Source organism: Entelurus aequoreus, linkage group LG06 (assembly GCF_033978785.1).
Source record: "Entelurus aequoreus isolate RoL-2023_Sb linkage group LG06, RoL_Eaeq_v1.1, whole genome shotgun sequence".
In the NCBI taxonomy this organism is placed as follows: Eukaryota; Metazoa; Chordata; class Actinopteri; order Syngnathiformes; family Syngnathidae; genus Entelurus; species Entelurus aequoreus.
This window is the reverse complement of record NC_084736.1, coordinates 32,448,961-32,474,227: the sequence shown is the minus strand read 5'-3', so window position 1 is coordinate 32,474,227 and position 25,267 is coordinate 32,448,961. Positions and strand designations below refer to the sequence as shown.

Here is a 25,267-nt window from a genome sequence, read left to right as displayed (position 1 = left end):
CCATGACAAAGTGCTCGCACTTGGGCCGGCCTTGAAGTAGAAGGCAGAGAGGAGGAATTCCTCCTTCCTGTGCTTCCCAGGCCGACTCAAGATAAGAGACAATGAGCATGTGTTTGAGGTGAGACAAGTGAGGGCGGGGGGAGATACTGAAGAGGAGAGGGCTTTCCGGGAAGTTGCCAGATCAACTTGGGCCACGCATTTGGATGTGTTGTTCGAGGCTGGTCTCTATTCTCAAATATTTGACAATAAAATTAGAAAATACCTATTCTGTGATTGGTGTATATTCGAGATCAGTTTATGTGTCATCTAAGTAACTTGGGACTGACCAGCGTTTTACATCCCACTTGGAGGAACATCTGGTCAAACGCAACAATTCACACGAAGCATTACCAGCCAATCAGCAGTGTGTATTCAGAGTGCATGTAGTCAGCGCTTCAGCGTGGAGCAGATAGGTGTTTAGCAGGTGAGCATCAGGCAGTGGACTCTCCCCAAATGATAATAAACACCTCCCAGTCAACTACTAGTAACATCACTATGAGCCCGTTGACCTTCTAGAAACTTAAACTGCAGCTCAGCTCGCTCGCAGTCCTGGCTTGAGGTGAAGGCTAATTACCTCTCAGTTCCAGCCACATCGACCCCTTCTGAGCGCCTATTTTCAGCTGCTGGGAATATTGTAAACAAGAAAAGAACCAAACATGTACAAATGCTAACCCTTCTTCATTACAACTGTTAGTCACTCACTGGAATGAGTAGAATTGGTTATTGTGTACTGTGTTGGACTGGATGTTTATTTTGCACATTTTAAAAGCAATACTTAATGTTTACAGTGCTCCAGAATATTTAGATTGGCACTTTTTTGTATTGGATGTTTATCTTTATTTTTGCACATTTTAGCAAACAAGCAATACTTTCACTTTTGTTGAAATGTTTACACTGTTGTTACAGAATATTTCGTTTTGCACTTTTTTGTATTGGATGTTTATCTTTATTTTTGCACATTTTAAAGCAAAATAAGCAATACTTTTACTTTTGAAATGCTTATACTATTGCAGAATATTAAGATTTGCACTGGATGTTGACTTTAATATTTGCACATTAAAAAGCAAATAAGCTACTTTTAATTTTGTTAAATGTTAAAAGTTTTAAATGTTTACATTGTTACAGAATATTTAGTCATGTTGTTGTCAATGTTGACTGAGTGGCCATACTTCTTTTTTTTTGTAAATAAAAGCCATGCCTTTTGAAAAAACGGGCCTACATTTATTTTTTCATCTTCATTTTGAATAAAAAAAATAATCGGTAAAAGGAAAAATAATCTATAGATTAATCTAAAAAAAATAATCTATAGATTACTGATTAATCGAAAAAAATAATCTATAGATTAATCGATAGAAAAATAATTGTTAGCTGCAGCCTTAGTTATCTTCTTGAGACCTCAGAAAAATGCCTACCTTTTTAGGATCACCCTTTCTAGATATATAAATATTTTTATTTAAAACATTAATAATATATACATACTATGCAAATATAAAAAAGGTAAGCTTTTAGTTATTTTTTGTTTGTAATTGTTTTTTTATCTTTATTATTTACTCCAAGTTATTACAGTATCTCTCTATATACATATTTATATTATATATATATATATTTAAAAAAAAAAATTTTTTGGCTAAAGGGGGCGCATTTCAATTTCTTACACACACTTGTTATTGGATATGTTGGCTAGAGGGGAAGCACTTCAAATGTTTACAAACACTTGTTATTACATATGTTGGCCAGAGGGGGAGCACTTTTAAAACCGACACACAGTCAATTTGAAAAATCCCCCCTTTTTGGGACCAGCCTAATTTTGATAGATTTCACCACCAGGTGTGCAAATTAGACATTTTCTATTAGATGCAATGGTTTTCCATATTGGGACCATGGTTTCGGTCCTAATTTGTTCACCGGTCCTCATATGGAAAGCACCTTTCCTTGTTGATGTCTCAAGAAGCTTAGAAATACAAGAACACACACGTGTTGTACTTGTATGTACACATGATCTGACCACAACAATAGAGTAGAGATCTTGTACTCACACCTACGGGGGGGTCCATCTTCTCCACGTGGTTTGGGTCACAGGAAGTCAGCTGCTGGCTGATTTGGTCACCTGATTGCTTTGTGGCAGGTGAAGGTGTGTCCTTTGACAAGGTACCTTCAGATTCATCAGCAACACAACATTTGTTAGCCCCAAGATCATTCTTTTCAGGCTGGACATTGACAGTGGGGACGTCTGTATCTGATGATGATGATGATGATGATGATGATGATAATGAAATACGATTCTTGGCAGGCTGAGTGCTAGAAAGTACTTTGGAGACTTTTGTTTTGGGACTTGTATTGTCCTTCTTCTTACTGTTCTTCTTACTGTTTTTCTTCTTACTGTTTTTCATCGTACTGTCCTCCGTACTGTCCTTCTTCGTACTGTCCTTCTTCGTACTGCCATGACGGGCAAGATGTGAAGTGTCCTGCAAGTGACGGCTGATGTCAGAGTCTAGAACTGGATGCTCTTTGCACTTTTTCCTGGGAGGACAAGACACTGTCAGATCTATTTCTTCTGCCTTCTGTTTTTTCTTTTTCATCCTTGGTTTCTTTTTGTTGTGGACACTCGATGTCTGCTCAGCGCCCGCATCCTCACTCCCCTTGACTGTTTCCTTCCTTTTTGTTTCTGGCCATTGCACACAGGTGCCATTTCCCTCTTCGCCATTCGTCTCCTTGGCTCTTTGTCTCTTCTTGCCGTTGACACCGGGTCCTTTTGGGTGTCCGTTTGGTATGGACCAACAGTCCACCTTCACTCTACAAAAAACAACAAACATTAATTTTCTGCTTTTCACTTTGCTTCTTTACCGACATTAGATGAAAAAGAAATAGGTGTATTATGTGATGCATCATGTCGAAATTGCAAACATGTTTGAAATTAACTTCAAACAAACCAACCTCTACAATCACCTTACATTAGGGATTAATTTCAATGTATGTATGTACGTATACACACACACACACACACACACACACACACGTTTCCCACACATTCATTTATTTGTGGCGGCCCGCCACGAAAGAATTACATCCGCCACAAATTAAAAAAAAACAATTTTTTTTTATTTTTATTTTTTTTGTCCTGTTCAACTTCTCAGGCAAATCATATAGTTGATGTAGATGCCCATATAGGCTGTTCAGATTTACTTTACAAAAGAGAAGTGTAGGATACTTCTCTTGTTGCCTTATTTGTATTTGACCACAACTGTTTTCTGTTTATTTGTTACTGACTGTGGCAGGACACCTCTGCCTCTGTTTCACTTTATGTTGCTGGTAAATAATATGGTTGTAGTAGTAGGCTAAAGTTAAATTATTTAGTATGCACTAATTAAAGGGGCAGAGCTTTAAGAGACATTTTAGCTTTTATATTTTATAAGATATATTTTTTGTAAGAACCACAATTAATAAATATATTTCAGTGAATAACTTATTGTTCAAATCTGTATATAAATATGTACATAAAGTGTTGTAATTATATTGTAAAATGGATGGACGTTTAAAACAAAAATGTTATTAATTAGTAAATATACATTTTTGAGCCTTTTTAGAGAAAATCATATCATTGTAGTAAAGTATGCAAATGACTCGATGATGTCATGATGACCACGCCCATAGTCACGCCCCCACCGCCACAGGTATCTTGGCAATTTATGGGAAACACTGCACACACACACACACACACACACACACACACACACACACACACACACACACACACACACACACACACACACACACACACACACACACACACACACACACACACACACACACACACACACACACACACACACACACACACACACACACACACACACACACACAAGCGGTAGAAAATGGATGGATGAATATATATATATATATATACATACATACATATGTGTATATACAGTGCTCTCCAAAAGTATTGGAACAGTGAGTCCAATTCATTTATTTTTGTTGTAGACTGAAAACATTTGGGTTTGACATCAAAAGATGAATATGGGACAAGAGATCAACATGTCAGGTTTTATTTCCAGGTATTTACATCTGGATCTGATACACAACTTAGAAGATAGCACCTTTTGTTTGAACCTACCCATTTCTCATGAGAGCAAAAGTATTGGAACATGTGACTGGCAGGTGTGTTTTGTTGCCCAGGTGTCTCCCAATTACATTGATAATTCAAACAATAAATAGCACTGAATGTGTGAGCTCAGTTTCAGATTGGGTAGGATATGTTTTGCCTGTGCAGACTGTATTTAGAGGTGGAACCAACATGAAAACCAGAGATCTGTCTATGGGTGAAAAAGAAGCAATTGTGAATGTGAGAGAAGATGGACAATCAATCAGTACAACCATTTGGAATGTCCTGAAGAAAAAAGAAACCACTGGTGTACTAAGCAACAGACGTGGAACAGGCATACCTGCCAACCTTGAGACCTCCGAATTCTGGAGATGGGGGGTAGGGGGGAGTATATTTATAGCTAGAATTCACTGAAATTCAAGTATTTCTTTATATATATATATATATATATATATATATATATATATATATATATATATATATATATATATATATATATATATATATATATATATATATATATATATATATATATATATATATATATATATATATATATATAAATAAAAGAAATACTTGACTTTCAGTGAATTCTAGCTATATATATATATATATATATATAGCTAGAATTCACTGAAATTCAAGTATTTCTTTATATATATATATATATATATATATATATATATATATATATATATATATATATATATATATATATATATATATATAAATAAAAGAAATACTTGACTTTCAGTGAATTCTAGCTATATATATATATATATATATATATATATATATATATATATATATATATATATATATATATATATATATATATATATATATATATATATATATATATAAAAAATAAATACTTGAATTGCAGTGTTCATTTATTTACAAATATACACACACATAAAAGTCTGATCTACAAAATGTGCAGGCAGCATACCCCTTCCCCTTCAAGGTGTCCTGGATGAACTGAAATTATTTTTTTCCAATCATTTTGGAACTTGCAAGCATACTTCTTCTTACTCGTCGTCGCCATGTCTCTTCTTTGTTCTTCTGCTTCGTCTCTGTTATGTTTTTGGACATTACTACTTGCCGTAGTTTTGAAGCAATGCATGATGGGAATCCGGATGTTGTGTGTCAGTGTATTAACGTGCCGGCTGCAATAAACACACGCTGAGAAATAGCTCTGTGCCAGCCTACTTTATGGGTTATAGATAAACCTATGGATAACGGACACATATATAATAGTCTCCTTTTCAGGTGAGAGAGGACACTAAAGGCACGCCCCCAATATTGTTGTCGGGGTGGAAACCGAGAGAAATTCGGGAGAATGGTTGCCCCGGGAGATTTTCGGGAGGGGCACTGAAATTTGTGAGTCTCCCGGGAAAATCGGGAGGGTTGGCAAGTATGGGAATAGGTAGGAAACATCAGCAGTTGATGACAGAAACATTGAGAGCTATAAAGAACAACTGTTAGTGACTTCAGCAACAACCTCCAGAGGGCAGGAGTGAAGGTATCACAATCTACTGTTGGCAGAAGACTTTATGAACCGAGTACAGAGGCTACACCAGAAGATGCAAACCACTCATTAGCAAGAAGAATAGGAAGGCCAGGCTGGAATTTGCCAAAAACATTGAGAGAGAAGGCAAGATCTGATCCATCTGGTCTCGATTACTGAGGATGAGGAGGAGGAGAAAAGTGGACGTTGAAAAACAGACAGGCGGCAAAACGAGCTCCAAGGACGGTTCGCCGATGTACGTCTACCGGGAGAATGAGGCGCTGAAAGACAAAATGTGTGTCCAGCTTTTGGGGGAGCAGGAGTCCTAACTGCTTTGGTACACCTGTCGATGACAGCCATATGACAGCCTTAAGTGCTGCTGAAGATGAGCCTAAAAAATTCTGGGAAAAGTTTTATGGACTGATGAGACAAAGATTAACTTCTTCCAAAGGGATGGAAAGGCGAAAGTTTGGAGAAAGAAAGGATCTGCTCATGATCCCAAACATACAAGCTCATCTGTGAAACATAATGTCGTGGCTTCTTCTGGGACGTCATCTTCATTGATGATGTAACACATGATGGCAGCAGCAAAATTAACTCGGAGGTCTTCAGAAACATTTTGTCTGCTAATTTAAAGAAAGATGCAACCAAACTCATTGGGAGATCCTTCATCATGCAGCAAGATAAAACACACTGCCAAAACAACAAAGGAGCTCATCAGGGGCAAGAAGTGGAAGGTTTTAGACTGGCCAAGTCAGTCTCCAGACTTAAAACCAATAGTTGCACTCGCTATTTGTAGCGCCTACGAATGCAATGAGTTCATGCCATCATGAAAGACATGAACATCAAGAGCAAAACCAAAGGAGACTGCTACCGGGCTATTACCATGAATTGACCCGACTTAAACAAGTTGAAAAACGTATTCGGGTGTTACCATTTAGCAGAGGTGTGGACTCGAGTCACATGACTTGGACTCGAGTCAGACTCGAGTCATGAATTTGATGACTTTGGACTCGACTTGACAAAATGTAAAGAGACTTGCAACTCGACTTAGACTTTAACATCAATGACTTGTGACTTCACTTGGACTTGAGCCTTTTGACTTGACATGACTTGCTACTTTCCCCAAAACCCAAAGATTAAAAAGTTATTTGGGAGCGCGCCGCTCCGTATTTTTCATTTTCTTCGTCTGTGTCTATCAGCGTGTTGTTCCTGTCGGCTGGTGTGCTCTCAGTACAACAGCCAATCAAATTAGATCTACGTTGTTTTCATCACACAGCATTCATCCAATCAAATTGCAGGACAACCACCGAACAAGAGTTGTCAAACAATGCGGCAGTGAGAAACAATTATGCCAAAGTTAATTTCGTTCGGGTATTAAAACTACGACTTGGTCAACAAAAAACGAATTGCCGTATGCAAATCACGCAGTTCGAATATTACAGACGGAGACGCAACAACTTCCAACTTCGTTCGACATTTGAAGTTGCACAAAGGGTAAGTTTTGAATGTAAGATAACGTTTATTGGCTAAGTAACGTAACTTTTATTTGCTGTGTAGTTAAATCAGTGAGGCTGTAAACTCACTGCTAACGTTATAACCTTAGACATGTTTTAAGGGTACGCAGCATCGAGCGCTACTGCCTACAGGCGCAGACGAGACGCGGGGCCGCCATCTTGGAGTGGTGATCCGCTCCACTCAGTGCAATTCGTTTGGCAGGAGCAATGAACTGTCAGCGCATTTAATTCATCTTACCTCACTGAATACCACTGATTTTCACGCGCTTTTTTGTCATACGTGTAGCTATGATAAAGGAAACATGTTTTGGCGTGTTTTATTATTCATAGTTTGCTTAACAGTAATATAATATTCTTATACGCTATAAGTGACCAGACGTCCGAGATCAAAACTGGGAATATAATCCCAGAGAAAGGGGAAAAAAACGGTCAGCTATTTTTAAATTGAAGAAACAATATGATTAGGTTATGTATACATGCGTATATCCTACATAAACAATGTATGAATACATTATATATATATATATATATATATATATATATATATATATATATATATATATATATATATATATATATATATATATATATATATATATATATATATATATATCTTATAGACTGTATCTCTGTTGCTGCAGCAGCAGAGAGTCTGTCTTGGCACTTTGTATTGATATTTTGTATTACATTCTTCCCTTAAATGATCATGTTTACAGTCATTGTTTTATATGTATTTTTTCTGTATGTCGCTTTGGATAAAAGCGTCTGCCAAATACTTCAACATAAACATATATAAACACCTGAAAGTCTTTATCAGCTAAATCCACCAATCTGTTTCACTGGATTCAGAATAAAACCAAATTCTGTCTTACCCAACAATGTTAGTATTTGAATATTGTTACTTGAAGACTTATTCCTGGTTACAATTATACTGTTAAGAAAGTATTGTCTTATATTTAGCCTAAAATGAGAATGCATCATAATCAGTGGCGGCTGGTGAATTTTGTTTTAGGTGGGGCTGAAAGTTTGTAAACCAAACCCCTGTAGGGCAGTCATCCTCCCCCAGAAGATTTCTTTGTGATTTTCACATACAAATATTGAAGATCTTTGCTCCTTCTCAACTCTGTGGTAATATTATTTTCATAAAATACAACCAATAGTACATTAATGTTAAATCTTACTTGTGAAAAGTAATACCCCAATTCCTATTTTCAATAGTCCGCTCATTTGAGTAGGAAAACGCTGAACACCATCTTTATTTTCTACCTGTCAACTGTCACTACTTCAAGATGGCGGCCAAATTGCTCGCGTCACAGCAACCAATGCTGCTTCTACTTATAAGATGTCTATGGTTATAACGTCATTGCAAACACGGCAATCTGTTGCGTCCACTGCAGTTCGCTACCTTATTCATACTTTTTGCCAAGTGATTTTTTTAAGCAGGGTTGCATGAGGTACCTAGACAAAACGTTACGTTAGTCAATGTATCACACACAGTAACGTAACGTTAAAATGTATACTATATTAACAATATGTGTACATATTGCATAGGGCCCTGACATCTAAAAAGTACAACTCTGTTCATTGTTTTGTTCATGTTTTTGTTATGTTTTTCATATGTACGCACACATAAACACACAGACAGTACGAGATGAGATCAATGAGATAAGGTAAGAACAGGATAGAAACTGCTGTGGAACTAGTTACAATGCAATATGCCATGGAAATACAATGTTAACACTTTTGTGCAAATAAGTACAGTTGCACTTGTTTTTTCAAATGTGTTTATTCTGTAAAAGAATGAGTTAAATGTTTAAAATTACTGGATAATAGTGCTATTATGAAGTGCAATGTCAGCACTTTTTTCCCCCTGCAATTTCAAATGCACTTGTTTTAATAAATAAATACAGCGTTTTAAAAGCATACACAATCTGTGTAAATATATTAGTCTGTGGTTTAAAGGACTTGAAAGGACTCGAAATTCAAAATGCAGGACTTGGGACTTGACTTGAGACTTTCCAGTCTTGACTTTGGACTTGACTCGGGACTTGACTCGAGACTTGAGGGCAAAGACTTGAGACCTACTTGTGACTTGCAAAGCAATGACTTGGTCCCACCTCTGCCATTTAGTGGTCAATTGTACGGAATATGTACTGTACTGTGCAATCTACTAATACAAGTTTCAACCAATCAATCAAATTATCCACCGACCACCGTCCTGCTGCACCGGGAAAAATAAGTGAGAAATGACGTTCTCTGTGCGTGACACCAAGTGGAATTAAATCATATTCTACAGCTCCAAATGTGTATTTACATATTATCTTATTCATTCTTCATTTGTTTAATATTTTATTCATCATATTTTGTGTTATAAAAACACATACCACTGAGATGATTGGAATTGCTCCATTTTTAGCTGACTTTTGCAAACATTTACGAGTTAGAATGCATTAATTTTAAACAAGAAACACGTGTTTCTGGCTTCGGATCATTTGTGAGAGCCCCTTATCGGCCGCCGTAGATTACACAGCTTTCAGATGTAAGTCAAGTGAGAAATGAAGTTAGTTGACCATAAAAAAGACTCACCTGATGCTGTCGTTATCACGTACAACATAAATATTTTCCGTGTGCGGTAGGTAACAGTCTTCGATGAAAAGGCTGATGATACTTCGACGACTGAACTCAAATTTCTGCCTGACGATGCTCTCCAGGTCGGACACCATGCGACATGTGTTTAAGTCCACAAGCAGCCAACACATGCGGCAATCTACGACTGCTGGCGGCGGATAGTCAAAGTGTAAACGTACACGGATATTGTTGCTGCACTGGGAAGTCATAGCCGCCATGAATATTGATCTTGTCGCTATGTGGGGATGTTTTCTGGGTTTTAGCACCAATGCGCACGCGCAACTTGGCCGCCATTTTGGGAACATTTACGGTACGCCATAGAGGCCAAAATACATTTGCGGCTAGCTCTACGTGTTTTATGACTTTTTTTTCCTATTTGTGTAACTAAAGGGACATGCAGTTAAAGATGGATGGATGGATGTTGTGTTGTCTGTCTAATTGTAAATAATGCAGACGAAGCGCGTTGGCTGAGTTCTCAACGTTTACTCACACAGCGTGCTCATAACCACATTCTAGCTGCCGGCATGGCCACATACAACACTTCACGGGGCTACCGCGCATGCTCGTCACTACTCTTGCATGCTGGGTAGTGTAGTTCTTCTATTCCCTAGCTCATAACATCACAGATGAGATGTTACTGTATAATCGTTGTTTTTTTAATTGTATTCATATTTAATAAATATCAGTTAATTGATACACCTTTTAATAGCTTGGACATACGCAATTTTTGTGAGCTCCTAACATGAGTGGATACTGAAATAATATATTCAATTTTTTTTTAAATATTATATTATGTATCCATCCCATGCATCCATTTTCTACCGCTTGTCCCTCACGGGGTCGCGGGTGCTTCTGGAGCATTTTGGAGTGCTTTTAACTGAATGAAAAGCTCATGTGTGCCCTGTTAGTGTAGACATGGCCTAAGACAGTGGTCCCCAACCACCGGGCCGTGGTCCGGTACCGGGCCGCACAAGAAATAATTTAAAAAAAAAATATATATATATATATATTTTTTTTTAATTATTAAATCAACATAAAAAACACAAGATACACTTACAATTAGTGCACCAATCCAAAAAACCTCCCTCCCCCATTTACACTCATTCGCACAAAAGGGTTGTTTTTTTCTCTTATTAATATTCCTGGTTCCTACATTATAGATCAATACAGTCTGCAGGGATACAGTCCGTAAGCACACATGATTGTATTTTTTTATGACAAAAAAAAAGAAATTTCAAGCGTTGACCGGTCCGCAGTTACAAAAAGGTTGGGGACCACTGGCCTAAGAATCTCTATTCACAATGCGGATCACTCTTTTTTCAATGATAATTGTAGTTTTCATGCTATAAATATGTCATAAATAAATAAATATTAATAAATAATGTAATGACATGGAGTTAAAAAATAGTATTACAAAGTGTGTGATTGGAGAATCTCCTGTGGAGAATGTAAAGGTATTGTTATGCCAAGGGAGAATAGTACACAATATACAATATACACTACAGCTTTGTTTTGATATAGTGGATACGGGGCTTCCAACTGAGCTTGTTTTGTAAAAGTACTCCAAGAAATGTTATTTCATTCACTCTTTCTATCATTTATTTTTAATGTTCTTTTTTTTGTCCTGTCCAGCTCCTTAGGCAAATCGTATTGTTGAAGTAGAATGTAGATGATCATGTTGATGTAGATGATCATATTGTTGATGTAGATGATCATATAGTTGGTGTAGATGATCATAATTTTGATATAATCATATTATTGATGTAGATGATCATAATGTTGATGTAGATAATCATATTGTTGATGTAGATGATCATATTGTTGATGTAGATGATCATAATGTTGATGTAGATAATCATATTGTTGATGTAGATGCTCATGTTGATGTAGATAATCATATTGTTGATGTAGATGATCATAATGTTGATGTAGATGATCATATTGTTGATGTAGATGATCAGACGGGTCTGCGCTGCTGACCCGTCTCCGCTCAGGATGGTTTCCTGTTGGCCCCACTGTGGACTGGACTCTCGCTGATGTGTTGGATCCACTGTGGACTGGACTTTCACAATGTTATGTCAGACCCACTCGACATCCATTGCTTTCGGTCTCCCCTAGAGGGGGGGGGGGGGGGTTACCCACATATGCGGTCCTCTCCAAGGTTTCTCATAGTCATTCACCGATGTCCCACTGGGGTGAGTTTTTCCTTGCCCGTATGTGGGCTCTGTACCGAGGATGTCGTTGTGGCTTGTGCAGCCCTTTGAGACGCTTGTGATTTGGGGCTATATAAATAAACATTGATTGATTGATTGATTGATATAGTTGATGTAGATGATCATATATTTGATGTAGATGATCATATAGTTGATGTAGATGATCATATTGTTGATGTAGATGATCATGTTGTGTTGTCGCTAGGTTTTAAATCTCGTAGTTTGTCAGGGAAGCTAGCATAGCACACATCATATTGTTTATGTTAGAAGCCGTTTTTTGACATACATTTGACGTTATGTTATCCCATTTTCATGCCAGTTATTTTCCACCATAATCCATGCAGACGCAAACAAATACAAACACTTTCATCTTTATTGAGGAATTAGGGACTAAAAGTGACTTATTTGGTTTTGTTTGAACAAAAGTAGATAAAAAGGTAGAAAAAAACAATCCATCCCAGATGGTATCATAATCAGACTAAATGTATCAGACTTGCTTGGTGATCATCTTCATCATCTGCAATGCCATTGGTCCTTGATCGGAAGGAATCTGACAGGAAATACAAACATGAACTTATTTGAACAAGAAAAGGTGACCTATATGGTCATGTGACCACCCCGCCATGTTGGCAGTGTGTCAGGTGAAGACATGTATCGCACCAAAGGGAATGATATCACCAGCCTGGATCAAATGATGAGTCATACTGTTCCGTTAACTTCAGAAATTCTAGCGGACCTTTATTGAAAGAAGCATGACGTCGCAGTAGTCATGGAAACATGGAATTTACTTTGTGTTTTTATTACAAAAACTATTTTTGACACTAAAGTTATGGAACTGAATGTTGTGCACTTGAGTTTTGTCAACTCATTTTTATTTATTTTTTTACATCAAATTAGGCAGACGATTACAAAATTGTGAGCAAAATTCAGTGTAAAAGAAATCAGTACAGAAAAAATGGTTCAAAATTCAAGGCTCACTTCCTGTAATTTAAGACTGAAGCAATCGATCCTGTCTCAGAAGCAGACAATCAGGTGAATTTTGCACTCTGAACCCTTTTTTTTTTGGCACTGAATTTTTTTGCACTGAATTTTGAAGGAACTTTTTTTGGTACTGAATTTTTTTGCACTGAATTTTGAAGTAACATTTTTTGGGCACTGAATTTTGAAGCAACATTTTTTTGGCAATTAATTTTTTTGCACTGAATTTTGAATCAACAGGTTTTTTGGCACTAATTTTTTTTGTACTGAATTTTTAAGCAACACATTTTTTTGGCACTGAATTTTGAAGCAACATTTTTTTGGCACTGAATTTTTTAGCACTGAATTTTGAAGCAATATTTCTTTTGGCACTGAATTTTGAAGCAACACTTTTTTTGGCACTGATTTTTTTGCACCGAATTTTGAAGCAACAATTTTTTTGGCACAAAATTTTGAAGTAACATTTTTTTTTGGCACTGAATTTTTTTGGACTGAATTTAGAAGCAACACTTTTTTGGTTCAGTTGCATAAATTTAGAGTCCAAAAACAGCTATGGTATTAAAGGCACCAATGAAGGAAATGAAACGTTTTATCGCAGGTATTATTATTATTATTATTATTAATATCATCATCATCATTATCACGGTAATGTTGAATGGGTTCAGAAAGTTCTTATAACCACGCTGAAATATTTTAATGGCCTTATTTTGAAAGACTTAGTGTCTTGTGTTGTTGTTAGTATTTAAGCTAACTAGCAATTGTCACGCTAGCTGCTTCTCCAGGAAATGAGCAGTATGATTATTTTCAAAATGTGGTCATCAATTCTCAGGTAATTGACATTTCAAACAATAATACTAAGTGTCAAGAGTTAGTAATTGTAGCAGTTACCATAGCAACACACATGCAACCACGCCGGTGCGGCCCTTTAAGAATATTCCAAAGTAGACAAAGGTGACTTCCTGATTTATGCGGAACTATTAGCTATTGGAGCTCATCCTACCATGTGACCTGCTTTGAGGATCCAGTAGAAGGAGAAGTTCTGGAAGGACTTGACAAAGGCGCCAGTAACCCCTGGGGAGGCGGGGTCATCCAAAGCCGTCCACCTGAGCTTGTTAAAACCGGGAAGCCCCGCCCACTCCAACCTCTGCAGCCACAACTCCTGACCTAAAAAAGTCCATCAAAAAATGATATCAACATCAACAAATGTTAACCGCTGTATCGAATCGTATGCTGCATCAAAACCTTTGCTTTTTCAAATACATCTTTTTTTTAAAAATGGTATCGTAACCTACATATGTAGCAAGAGGCGCATCGAATTGTCCATCACAAAGACGTGTAACAAACTGATTAGCATTAGCAATTTAACATGGCAACAACATTTGGTCCTAAAAACTACAATCTGCTCTGTAACCAGTACAATACTTACAGTATTTACATTTTGTAGGGCACAACAATAGGCATGACAACAATATGTGGTCCTAAAAACTACAATCTCCTGTGTAACAAGTACAATACTTACACTATTGATACTTTCCAGGGCGCAACGACAGACATGGCAACAATATTTGGTCCTAAAAACTACAATCTGCTGTGTAACCAGTACAATACTTACAGTACTAACACATTGTAGAGCGCAACAACAGACATGGCAACAATTGTTATATTGATTGTACAAATTATACTCAGTAGTATGTAGTATTAAGTACATGTTATACCCAGTATGTAGTATATAGTACATGTTATACCCAGTATGTAGTATAAAGTAGATGTAGTATAGAGCAGTGGTCCCCAACCAATTGATCCACGGACCGGTACCGGGCCGCACAAGAAATTAAAAAAAAATTAAAATTTTTTTGTTTTGTTTTGTTTTTTTAATTAAATCAACATAAAAAACACAAGATACACTTACAATTAGTGCACTAACCAAAAAAACCTCCCTCCCCCATTTACACTCATTCACACTCATTCGCACAAAAGGGTTGTTTCTTTCTGTTATTAATATTTCTGGTTCCTACATTATATATCAATATAGATTAATACAGTCTCCAGGGATACAGTCCGTAAGCACACATGATTGTATTTATTTATGACAGAAAAAAGAAAAGAAAAAGAAACCCCCCCCCCCCGGTCCGTGGGACAAATTTTCAAGCGTTGACCGGTCCGCAGTTACAAAAAGGTTGGGGACCACTGGTCTAGAGTATATACATTACCAAGAGTGTCCACTATCAGGTCCAGCTGTCCGTTATAAACAGAGACGTTAACGCCCGCAGTCAGCAGCTGATCCACCATGTGGACCACCGGCTTCATGAAGTCTGCTGCCATGGAACTGAAAACCTGCTCAGCCTGACCTGGAAACACAAATACTTTGTACTCACTACTTTGTGCTCTCACTACTTTATGCTCTCACTACTTATACCCACTACTTATACCCACTACATTATACTCTCACTACTTTATACTCACTACTTTATACTCTCACTATGTTGTGCTCTCACTACTTTGTACTCTCTCTATGTTGTACTCTCTCTACGTTGTACTCTCTCAACGTTGTGCTCTCACTATGTTGTGCTCTCACTACTTTATACTCATTACTTTATACTCTCACTATGTTGTGCTCTCACTACTTTATACTCACTACTTTATACTCTCACTATGTTGTGCTCTCACTACTTTATACTCTCTCTACTTTATACTCACTACTTTATACTCACTACGTTGTGCTCTCACTACGTTGTACTCTCACTACTTTATACTCTCACTACTTTATACACTCACTACTTTATACACTCACTACTTTGTACACTCACTACTTTGTACACTCACTACTTTATACACTCACTACTTTATACTCACTAATTTATACTCTCACTATATTGTGCTCTCACTACTTTATACTCTCACTATGTTGTGCTCTCACTATGTTGTGCTCTCACTATGTTGTGCTCTCACTATGTTGTACTCTCACTATGTTGTACTCTCACTATGTTGTACTCTCTCTACTTTATACTCTCACTACGTTGTGCTCTCACTATGTTGTGCTCTCACTATGTTGTGCTCTCACTACTTTATACTCACTACTTTATACTCACTATGTTGTACTCTCACTATGTTGTGCTCTCACTACTTTATACTCTCACTATGTTGTGCTCTCACTATGTTGTGCTCTCACTACGTTGTGCTCTCACTATGTTGTACTCTCACTATGTTGTACTCTCTCTACTGTATACTCTCACTACGTTGTGCTCTCACTATGTTGTGCTCTCACTACTTTATACTCACTACTTTATACTCACTATGTTGTACTCTCACTACTTTATACTCTCCCTACGTTGTACTCTCACTACTTTATACTCTACATTGTGCTCTCACTACTTTATGCTCTCAGTAGATGCCAGTACTTTTCAGCAATTTTTACTCAGTACTTTTTACTGTGGTCAAATATCAATATGGGTAACGGGCAATATTCACTGCTAAAATGTTGGTATCGTATCAGACGTTAAAAAGTATCAACCAGTTTAGTTCCTCACCAATTCTATTTGGACTGTTGTAAGATGTATATATATATATATAGATATAAATATGTACATGTAAATATAGATATGTAAATATGGACATGTAAATACAGATGTTAAATACAGACATGTAAATATAGATATTAAAAACAGATATGTCAATATGGATGCATATAATGATGTAATCACCTCCCCAGGTGACGTTCTGTGGAATGATGCCCAGCTTGTGTCGAATGGCTCCATTCATCAGCTGACTCAGCGACTGTTTGTGAAGAGGTGCAATGTGTCTTCTGGCCAGCAGGGCTGTGGGAAATTGGACAAATATAAATACAACTGGAATGCATGAAGTGAAGTGAAGTGAAGTGAATTACATTTATATAGCACTTTTTCTCAAGTGACTCAAAGCGCTTTACATTGTGAAACCCAATATCTAAGTTACATTTAAACCAGTGTGGGTGGCACTGGGAGCAGGTGGGTAAAGTGTCTTGCCCAAGGACACAACGGCAGTGACTAGGATGGCGGAAGCGGGGATCGAACCTGGAACCCTCAAGTTGCTGGCACGGCCGCTCTACCAACCGAGCTATACCGTCCCAACCGAGCTATACCGTCCCAATGAGGATTTGTTTTGGGTTATTTATAAGTTCTCATAAAAGTTGTTCATTAATAAGTCGGGATAATGAAAAATTAAAAGAAGATTTGATGACAGTAACAATTAAATAAAAACACTGGAGAGACAATTCTTCACAATAAAATTAACATGCAGACAAAATTAATAAACACGAATCTGTCAGCATTGCAAATGAAAATATGTTCTTCATTGTCTTACCCTGGATAAATACATGTTAAATATATAAATACATGTTTAAAGTAGATGTGTATATACTACATTACCCAGAAGGCATAGCGCTGTAGACAAAAAACTGAAGTAGGTGTGCGCTACAACAATTGATGTTTGATCATAAATAGTTGATATATTGTTACACCTTGTTGTCTACACACAAGAAACAAAGACAGATGACTAACATTAGTGAGTGAATAACATTAGTGAGTGAATGACGTTAGTGAGTGAATGACGTTAGTGAGGGAATGACGTTAGTGAGGGAATGACGTTAGTGAGAGAATGACGTGAGTGAGTGAATAACGTGAGTGAGTGAATAGTATTAGCGAGTGAATAGTATTACTGAGTCAATAACAGTGAGTCAATAACGTTAGTGAGTCAATAACGTTCGTGAGTCAATAACGTTCGTGAGTCAATAACGTTAGTGAGTGAACAATATTAGCGAGTGAATAACGTGAGTGAGTGAGTGAATAACGTGAGTGAGTGAACCACATTAGTGAGTGAATGGCATTAGTAAGTGAATGACAGCGAGTGAATAATGTTAGCGAGTGAATAACGTTAGCGAGTGAACACTGTTAGTGAGTGAACAACATTAGTGAGTGAACAACATTAGTGAGTGAACAACATTAGTAAATGAATAACTAGTGAGTGAATAACAGTGAGTGAATAACATTAGTGAGTGAATAGCATTAGTGAGTGAATAGCATTAGCATACTTGCCAACGTCACTTCCTGTCAATGAGAAAGGACGCAAAAGAGAAAGGCTCTGCTCTTGCTACCGGAGTTTTTTGTTAAATCTGAAGATTTTGACCACTGATTTGTGATCACAGCCACAGGAGAGTACCCTGGCATCTTCAATCTGATTTTGGTCAGTTGAGAGGCACTGATACGCTGAAAGAAGGCGAGTTGGGAGAGCCGTTAGCCTCAAGCCAAAGGCGCCTTGCCGCAGTTCAAAGCGGTTGCCTAGCAACCAAAAGCTACGGCGAGTTTACAGCAGTTTTAAAGTGATCCCGATGTCGCAGAGTGATATAAGTTGACAGGCTGACACCTCAAATTGATCTCTGAACGGCGCAAGATACGAAATTGTTGGAAAAAAACAAGTTAAAGTGCCGCAAGTCGCTAAAGAAGCAACTGCCGTTAAGACACAAGCAAGAGGCAGTGACGTCAGTGACTGCCGCGATGCGAAAAGGTAAAGGAAAGATTGAAATCCCGAAACCTTCGGGGTCAGCTGATACAGAACACAACTGGGAACAAGATTTGAGGTTGGACACAGGACATGATGGGAATCAAGAAGTGATCCTACAAAAACTTGAAGAAATGAAAGAAATGAAAAAAGAAATGAAAGAAATGAAAGAAGAAATGAAAGAAGAAATGAAAGAAATGAAAAAAGAAATGAAAGAAATGAAAGAAGAAATGAAAGAATTGAAAGAATATCTGAGAAAAGTAACAACAGAACACAAACAAGATGTGAAAAGTCTGCAGGAAAATATAGAAAATCTGCAATCTCAGAACAACAGAAGAAATAATGAAGCCACTGAAATGGGCAAACGAATGAAGACCCTTCAAGAAGACAACAACATGTTGAGGAATATCATAGACAAAATGCATCAGGACAAACGAATGAATGATATCATCGTGACAGGGCACCTAATTAAACCAAGATCCTATGCGAAAGCTGTGAATAATGAAGGTGAACCTGATGAAATGGATATGATCTCAGCAGAACAGCAAGTGGTCAACTTTCTGCAATCAAAGGAAATTGAAATTGACATTAATACCATCGAAACATGCATCCCACTGAACGGAAGAAACAACAACGCCACTCCAGTCGTGCTCGTGAAACTCGTAAACAGAAAATCTAAAATGGCACTGCTGAGACAGGGTAAGAAGCTGAAGGGAACAAATGTGTACATGAATGAGCATCTCACAAAACGCAATGCTGGAATCGCCAAGAAAGCACGCGACTTGAGAAAGCAGGGAAAAATCCAGGGAACTTGGAGCATCAACTGTAAAATCTACATCAAGCTGAATGGAGGTCCAGAAGCAAGAGTAATTGTTGTCCATGACATCAAGGACCTGGACAATTTTTAAAGTTTACACAGCTACCACAACAACGATGATAATGGACTCTGACAGAAAACAAACACCCAAATTCAGCATCGACACTACTATACCATACCATACCATACCAACTTTATTTATAAAGCCCTTTAAAAACAACCACAGTTGAAAAACAAAGGGCTGTACACCACAAAGAAATAAAGGCAAAGGACAGACTAAAAAATAAAATTTAAAACAGAAGTAAAATACACATTAAAAAAGCAAATACAAAATTACCCTAAGAACAATTTTGTTAGATAAAAAGCAGTTAAAAAAGTTAAAAGTTAAAAACAGTTTAAAGTCTCATGCTGGGTTAAAAGCCAGTGAATAAAAATGGGTTTTAAGAAGGGTCTTAACTATGTTCCAAGGGACGACTAAACAAGAGGACCTACATTCAGGATTACATCCACCTACACTTATTGAGATTATTGAAACAACATCAAAGATTGTTGAACAAGAAAATATGGAACTAAAAAATTTCTGCAACAAAGATTACAAAAACCAGGATTTGGAAAATGATATAGATCCAGATACAAATTTTTTCTCCCACATCAGTAATAATTGTTTTTATTATACAGATGATCAATATAATAGCAACATTACATGCGATAACAAATTGTCAATTATTCATTTTAATAGCAGAAGCTTGTATGCAAACTACAACAACATTTAGAACTTTTTGGAACACATCAACAAACCATTCAAAGTGATTGCTGTCACAGAAACATGGATTGATGATAAAAAAGGAATAGATTTTGATCTGGAAGGATATGAACTAAACTACATCAACAGAACCAACAAAAATGGAGGAGGAGTAGCTGTGTACGTGATGAAGAACCTGAACTACAAAGTGGTAAAAACATGTCATTTGCTATAGATAATATCTTAGAATGTATAACCATTGAAATATGTCAGGAAAAAAGCAAAAACATTTCCATCAGTTGTATATATAGATCACCTAAATCAAGTATAGAAACATTTGAAGAGTGGATCAAGGCTACTTACATGGATAATGGTCAAAGAATAATGTTCTTATGTGGTGACTTTAATATTGACTTATTGAACCCTAACAAGCAAAAGTCTATTGATGACTTCATTGATACAATGTACAGCATCAGTTTATATCCAAAAATCACAAAGCCAAGCAGAATCACAGCACACTGTGCCACGCTTATTGATAATATTTTTACCAATGAGTTTGACAATAACACTACAAGTGGTCTACTTATAACTGACGTTAGTGATCATCTGCCAGTTTTTACAATATATGATGGACACTACAAGAAGAACATGGAAGACAAAAGGACATTTCGAAGAATGTGCACAGAGAAGAGGATGACTGCTTTCAAAACTGAGCTACAAAAGCAAGATTGGGACAATGTGTACAATGAAAAAGAGGTTGATGAAGCATATGAACATTTCTTAAACAAGTTCATAATACTTTATGACAAACATTGTCCATGGATACAACTCAGTAACAAGCAGAGAAAGAATAATCAACCATGGATGACAAAAGGATTAAAAAATGCTTGTAAGAAGAAGAATACACTATATAGAGAATTTATAGCACAAAGAACTATAGAGGCAGAAATTAAGTACAAAAAGTATAAAAACAAGTTAACAGATATACTACGATCATGTAGAAAAGAATATTACAGTGAATTATTGGACAGGAACAAAAATAATATGAGAGCAACATGGGGCATCCTCAATAGCATTATTAAAAATGGCACAAAGAGGGACTACCCTCAATACTTTTTAGACAGAAATAAAAAAAATGACAACATAAAGGAAGTAGTTGAAAGCTTCAATAATTATTTTGTAAATATTGGACCAAAATTGGAAGAAAGGATTCCAGACCCAGTTCCAATTGAGGAATATAATGATACCATAGAGCGAAATCCCAACTCCATGTTCCTCAGTAATGTGACACAGGAGGAAATAGTTACAATCGTGAAAAAATGTAAATCTAAGACTTCAACTGATTGTAATGGAATTGATATGGAAACGATAAAAAAGGTTATAGAAAAGATCTCAGGACCATTAATGTATATTAGTAATCTATCATTTCAAACAGGTACATTCCCAAACAAAATGAAAATAGCTAAAGTTGCATCAATTTATAAGACTGGAGATAAACATCAATTTACAAATTATAGACCTGTTTCTTTACTTCAACAATTTTCTAAAATCATTGAAAAACTGTTTAATAACAGATTAGAGAGTTTCATAAATAAAAATAGAATACTCGAAGAGAACCAATATGGATACAGAGCTAATGTCTCAACTTCAATGGCTTTAATTGAAATAACAGAGGAAATTACCAATGCAATAGACAGTAAAAAATGTGCAGCGGCAGTTTTTATGGATCTAACTAAAGCATTTGACACAATTAATCACAATATTTTAATCAAAAAACTAGAACGATATGGCATCAGAGGGTTAGTCTTAAACTGGATAAGAAGTTATCTAACGAACAGGGAACAATACGTGAAGCTAGGCGAACACATGTCTACAACGCTAAATATATCCTGTGGTGTACCTCAGGGATCAATATTAGGACCTAAATTATTCAATCTCTATATAAATGACATTTGTAAAGTTACAAAAGATTTAAAGTTAGTATTATTTGCGGATGATACAACAGCGTCTTGTTCAGGAGAGAACACACAGGAGATAATACAAATAATAACAGAAGAAATTAACAAATTAAAAAGATGGTTTGACAAAAATAGATTATCGTTGAATCTCAGCAAAACTAAAATAATGCTATTTGGTAACAGTAGTAGAGAAAGTCAAATAGACGGAAAAGAAATTGAAAGAGTAAATGAAACCAAATTTCTAGGTATAATGATTGATGATAAATTGAACTGGAAATCTCACGTAAAAAATATACAACATAAAGTAGCAAGAAACACGTCAATAATGAATAAAGCAAAACATGTTCTAGACAAAAAATCACTTCATATTCTCTACTGCTCACTAGTGTTACCATATCTGAGCAACTGTGTAGAAATATGGGGAAATAATTACAAAAGTACACTTCATTCATTAACTGTGTTACAAAAAAGATCAGTTAGAATAATACATAATGTTGGATATAGAGAACATACAAATCCTTTATTTATTGAATCAAAGATACTGAAATTCCACGACATAGTGAATTTGCAAACAGCTAAAATTATGCACAAAGCAAACAATAACCTGCTACCCAAGAATATACAACAATTTTTCTCAACAAAAGAGGAGAAATATAATCTTAGAGAAAAATTTAATTTAAAACATTTGTACGCACGTACAACACTTAAGACCTTCAGTATATCAATATGTGGAATTAAATTATGGAATGGATTAAGCAAAGCAATCAAACAATGTACTAATATGATCCACTTCAAGAAACTCTTCACCCCTCACCTCCCAGGGGGTGAACAAGGGGATGGGTCAAATGCAGAGGACACATTTCACCACACCTAGTGTGTGTGTGACAATCATTGGTACTTTAACTTTAACTTAACTTAACATGAGTAATGTTAATGAGTAATGTTAATAACATGAGTAATGTTAATAACACAAGTAATAATAATGAGTAATATTAATGAGTGATGTTCATGAGTAATGTTAATGAATAATGTTAATGAGTAATGTTAATAAAATTGGTCATATTAATCCAACTGAGTGAAGACTGTTACAAGTTGAATAAAAAGCAGCAGACAGCTGAGTGAAAGGCAAGAAAAGAGACAGTTTGTGTGCTTACATATCAAGTTACTTCCTGCTGAAGAGACATCATCCGACTCCTGAGAGAGGATGTTGTAGAAGTTCACTCCGTTGGTGTTCTGAAGAACAAACATCAGATGAGAAAAGAAACATGACATTCCCAGTGGGACATCAGCTATAAACATCATAAAGTTGTGTCCCAATGCAATTTTTTTACTTTCCATCTTGCAATTACCCATAATGCAACCTTGAGTATTGGCCGATTTGAATAATTCATCATTTAACTTTTTCTTTCACGCAGTAAGTCGAATGATGCGGACACGTTTGTTACTGGATCCTTTCTAATACGCTTCTGCCTTGGAGACTTTGTAAGTGTAAGTAATATGTAACTATAATTATTTGATACACGTTTATATTGACACGTCACCTTTGATTGTTCAATGATTATTACCTATATCTGACACAGCCCAGTCACTAATTAGGAGCAGGTCTGCCCAGTGACTAATTGGGAGCAGGTCTGTCCAGTGACTAATTAGGAGCAGGTCTGTCCAGTGACTAATTAGAAGCGGGTCAGTCAAGTGACTAATTAGAAGCGGGTCAGTCAAGTGACTAATTAGAAGCGGGTCAGTCCAGTCACTAATTAGAAACAGGTCTGTCCAGTGACTAATTAAGAACAGGTCTGTCCAGTGACTAATTCGAAACACGTCTGTCCAGTGACTAATTAAAAACAGGTCAGTCCAGTGACTAATTAGAAGCAGGTCAGTCTAGTGACTAATAAGAAGCAGGTCAGTCCAGTGACTAATTAGAAGCAGGTCAGTCCAGTGACTAATTAGAAGCAGGTCAGTCCAATGACTAATTAGAAGCAGGTCAGTCCAGTGACTAATTAGGAACACGTCTGTCAAGTGACTAATTAGAAGCATGTCAGTCCAGTGACTAATTAGGAACAGGTCAGTCCAGTCACTAATTAGGAACAGGTCTGTCCAGTGACTAATTAGGAACAGGTATGTCCAATTAGGCCGTCCCCCACCGAGGAAGGAAACGCTCAGGAAGTGAAAGAAAGGACAACAGCAGGGACAAAATACTAGGGAAGGCAGGCGGGCAACAGAACAGAACAATGACTAGCTTAGGTGCTATTGTGTGCTTAGCGGTTAGCTTCTAATAGCCTGCAGCCTAGCATGTTTAGCTTTTTAAAATGACCTGACAATCATGTTCCTCAAAAACACATCGTAGTACGCTCTGTGTCACTTCCGTTCATTCCTTTTTCCATGTAAACACAGATGATGTCATATTAACGTGTAAACACGGATGATGTCATATTAACGTGTAAACACGGATAATGTCATATTAAAGCGTAAACACGGATGATGTCATACTAACATGTAAACACAGATGATGTCATATTAACCTGTAAACACGGATGATGTCATATTAACCTGTAAACACGGATGATGTCATATTAACGTGTAAACATGGATGATGTCATATTAAAGCGTAAACACGGATGATGTCATATTAACATGTAAACACGGATGATGTCATATTAATCTGTAAACACGGATAATGTCATATTAACGTGTAAACACGGATTATGTCATATTAAAGCGTAAACACGGATGATGTAATATTAACATGTAAACACGGATGATGTCATACTAACATGTAAACACGGATTATGTCATATTAACCTGTAAACACGGACGATGTAATATTAACCTGTAAACATGGACGATGTCATACTAACATGTAAACACGGACGATGTCATACTAACATGTAAACACAGACGATGTCATATTAACCTGTAAACACGGACAATGTCATACTAACCTGCTCTATAACAGTTTCCGCCACAGACCACAGCTCAGTAGCTTTGTCAAAGTGTTGCTGCTCGACAGCATCTTTCACTGCTTCTGCTGCGATCTTCACTTGGTTGAGGCCGTTGTCATCCAGCAGTGACTACAGACAAGACAAGACAATCAGTGCAAAGTCAGAAGTAAGATCCATAGCATTGTGTCTTGTTGTCACTTACAGTTGCATACAGATATGGACCCCATGTCATCACGGAGTCTGTGACAAAAGGCAAGATTGTGACATCAACACTTGGACAACATGGACTTCT

At 36.7% G+C, this 25,267-nt stretch overlaps 2 protein-coding genes across 2 annotated transcripts in view; both read right to left on the bottom strand.

Moving 5' to 3' along the window:
• coil (coilin p80) overlaps window positions 1–10,107 on the bottom strand; it is a 30,209-nt gene extending 20,102 nt beyond the window's left edge. The window contains exons 1-2 of the mRNA XM_062050548.1: window positions 9,755–10,107; window positions 2,076–2,832 (exon numbers count right to left, since the gene is read on the bottom strand). Of these exons, the coding sequence (XP_061906532.1) occupies window positions 2,076–2,832; window positions 9,755–10,101 (1,104 nt within the window). The 5' untranslated portion in view covers window positions 10,102–10,107. The remainder of the gene's footprint in view (window positions 1–2,075; window positions 2,833–9,754) is intronic.
• A 2,257-nt stretch (window positions 10,108–12,364) lies between these two features.
• Window positions 12,365–25,267, bottom strand: part of scpep1 (serine carboxypeptidase 1) — a 29,642-nt gene continuing 16,739 nt past the window's right edge. Inside the window, exons 7-13 of the mRNA XM_062050547.1 lie at window positions 25,178–25,215; window positions 24,976–25,104; window positions 23,191–23,269; window positions 16,689–16,802; window positions 15,198–15,335; window positions 13,988–14,151; window positions 12,365–12,559 (exon numbers count right to left, since the gene is read on the bottom strand). Coding sequence (XP_061906531.1) covers window positions 12,497–12,559; window positions 13,988–14,151; window positions 15,198–15,335; window positions 16,689–16,802; window positions 23,191–23,269; window positions 24,976–25,104; window positions 25,178–25,215 — 725 coding nt within the window. The 3' untranslated portion in view covers window positions 12,365–12,496. The remainder of the gene's footprint in view (window positions 12,560–13,987; window positions 14,152–15,197; window positions 15,336–16,688; window positions 16,803–23,190; window positions 23,270–24,975; window positions 25,105–25,177; window positions 25,216–25,267) is intronic.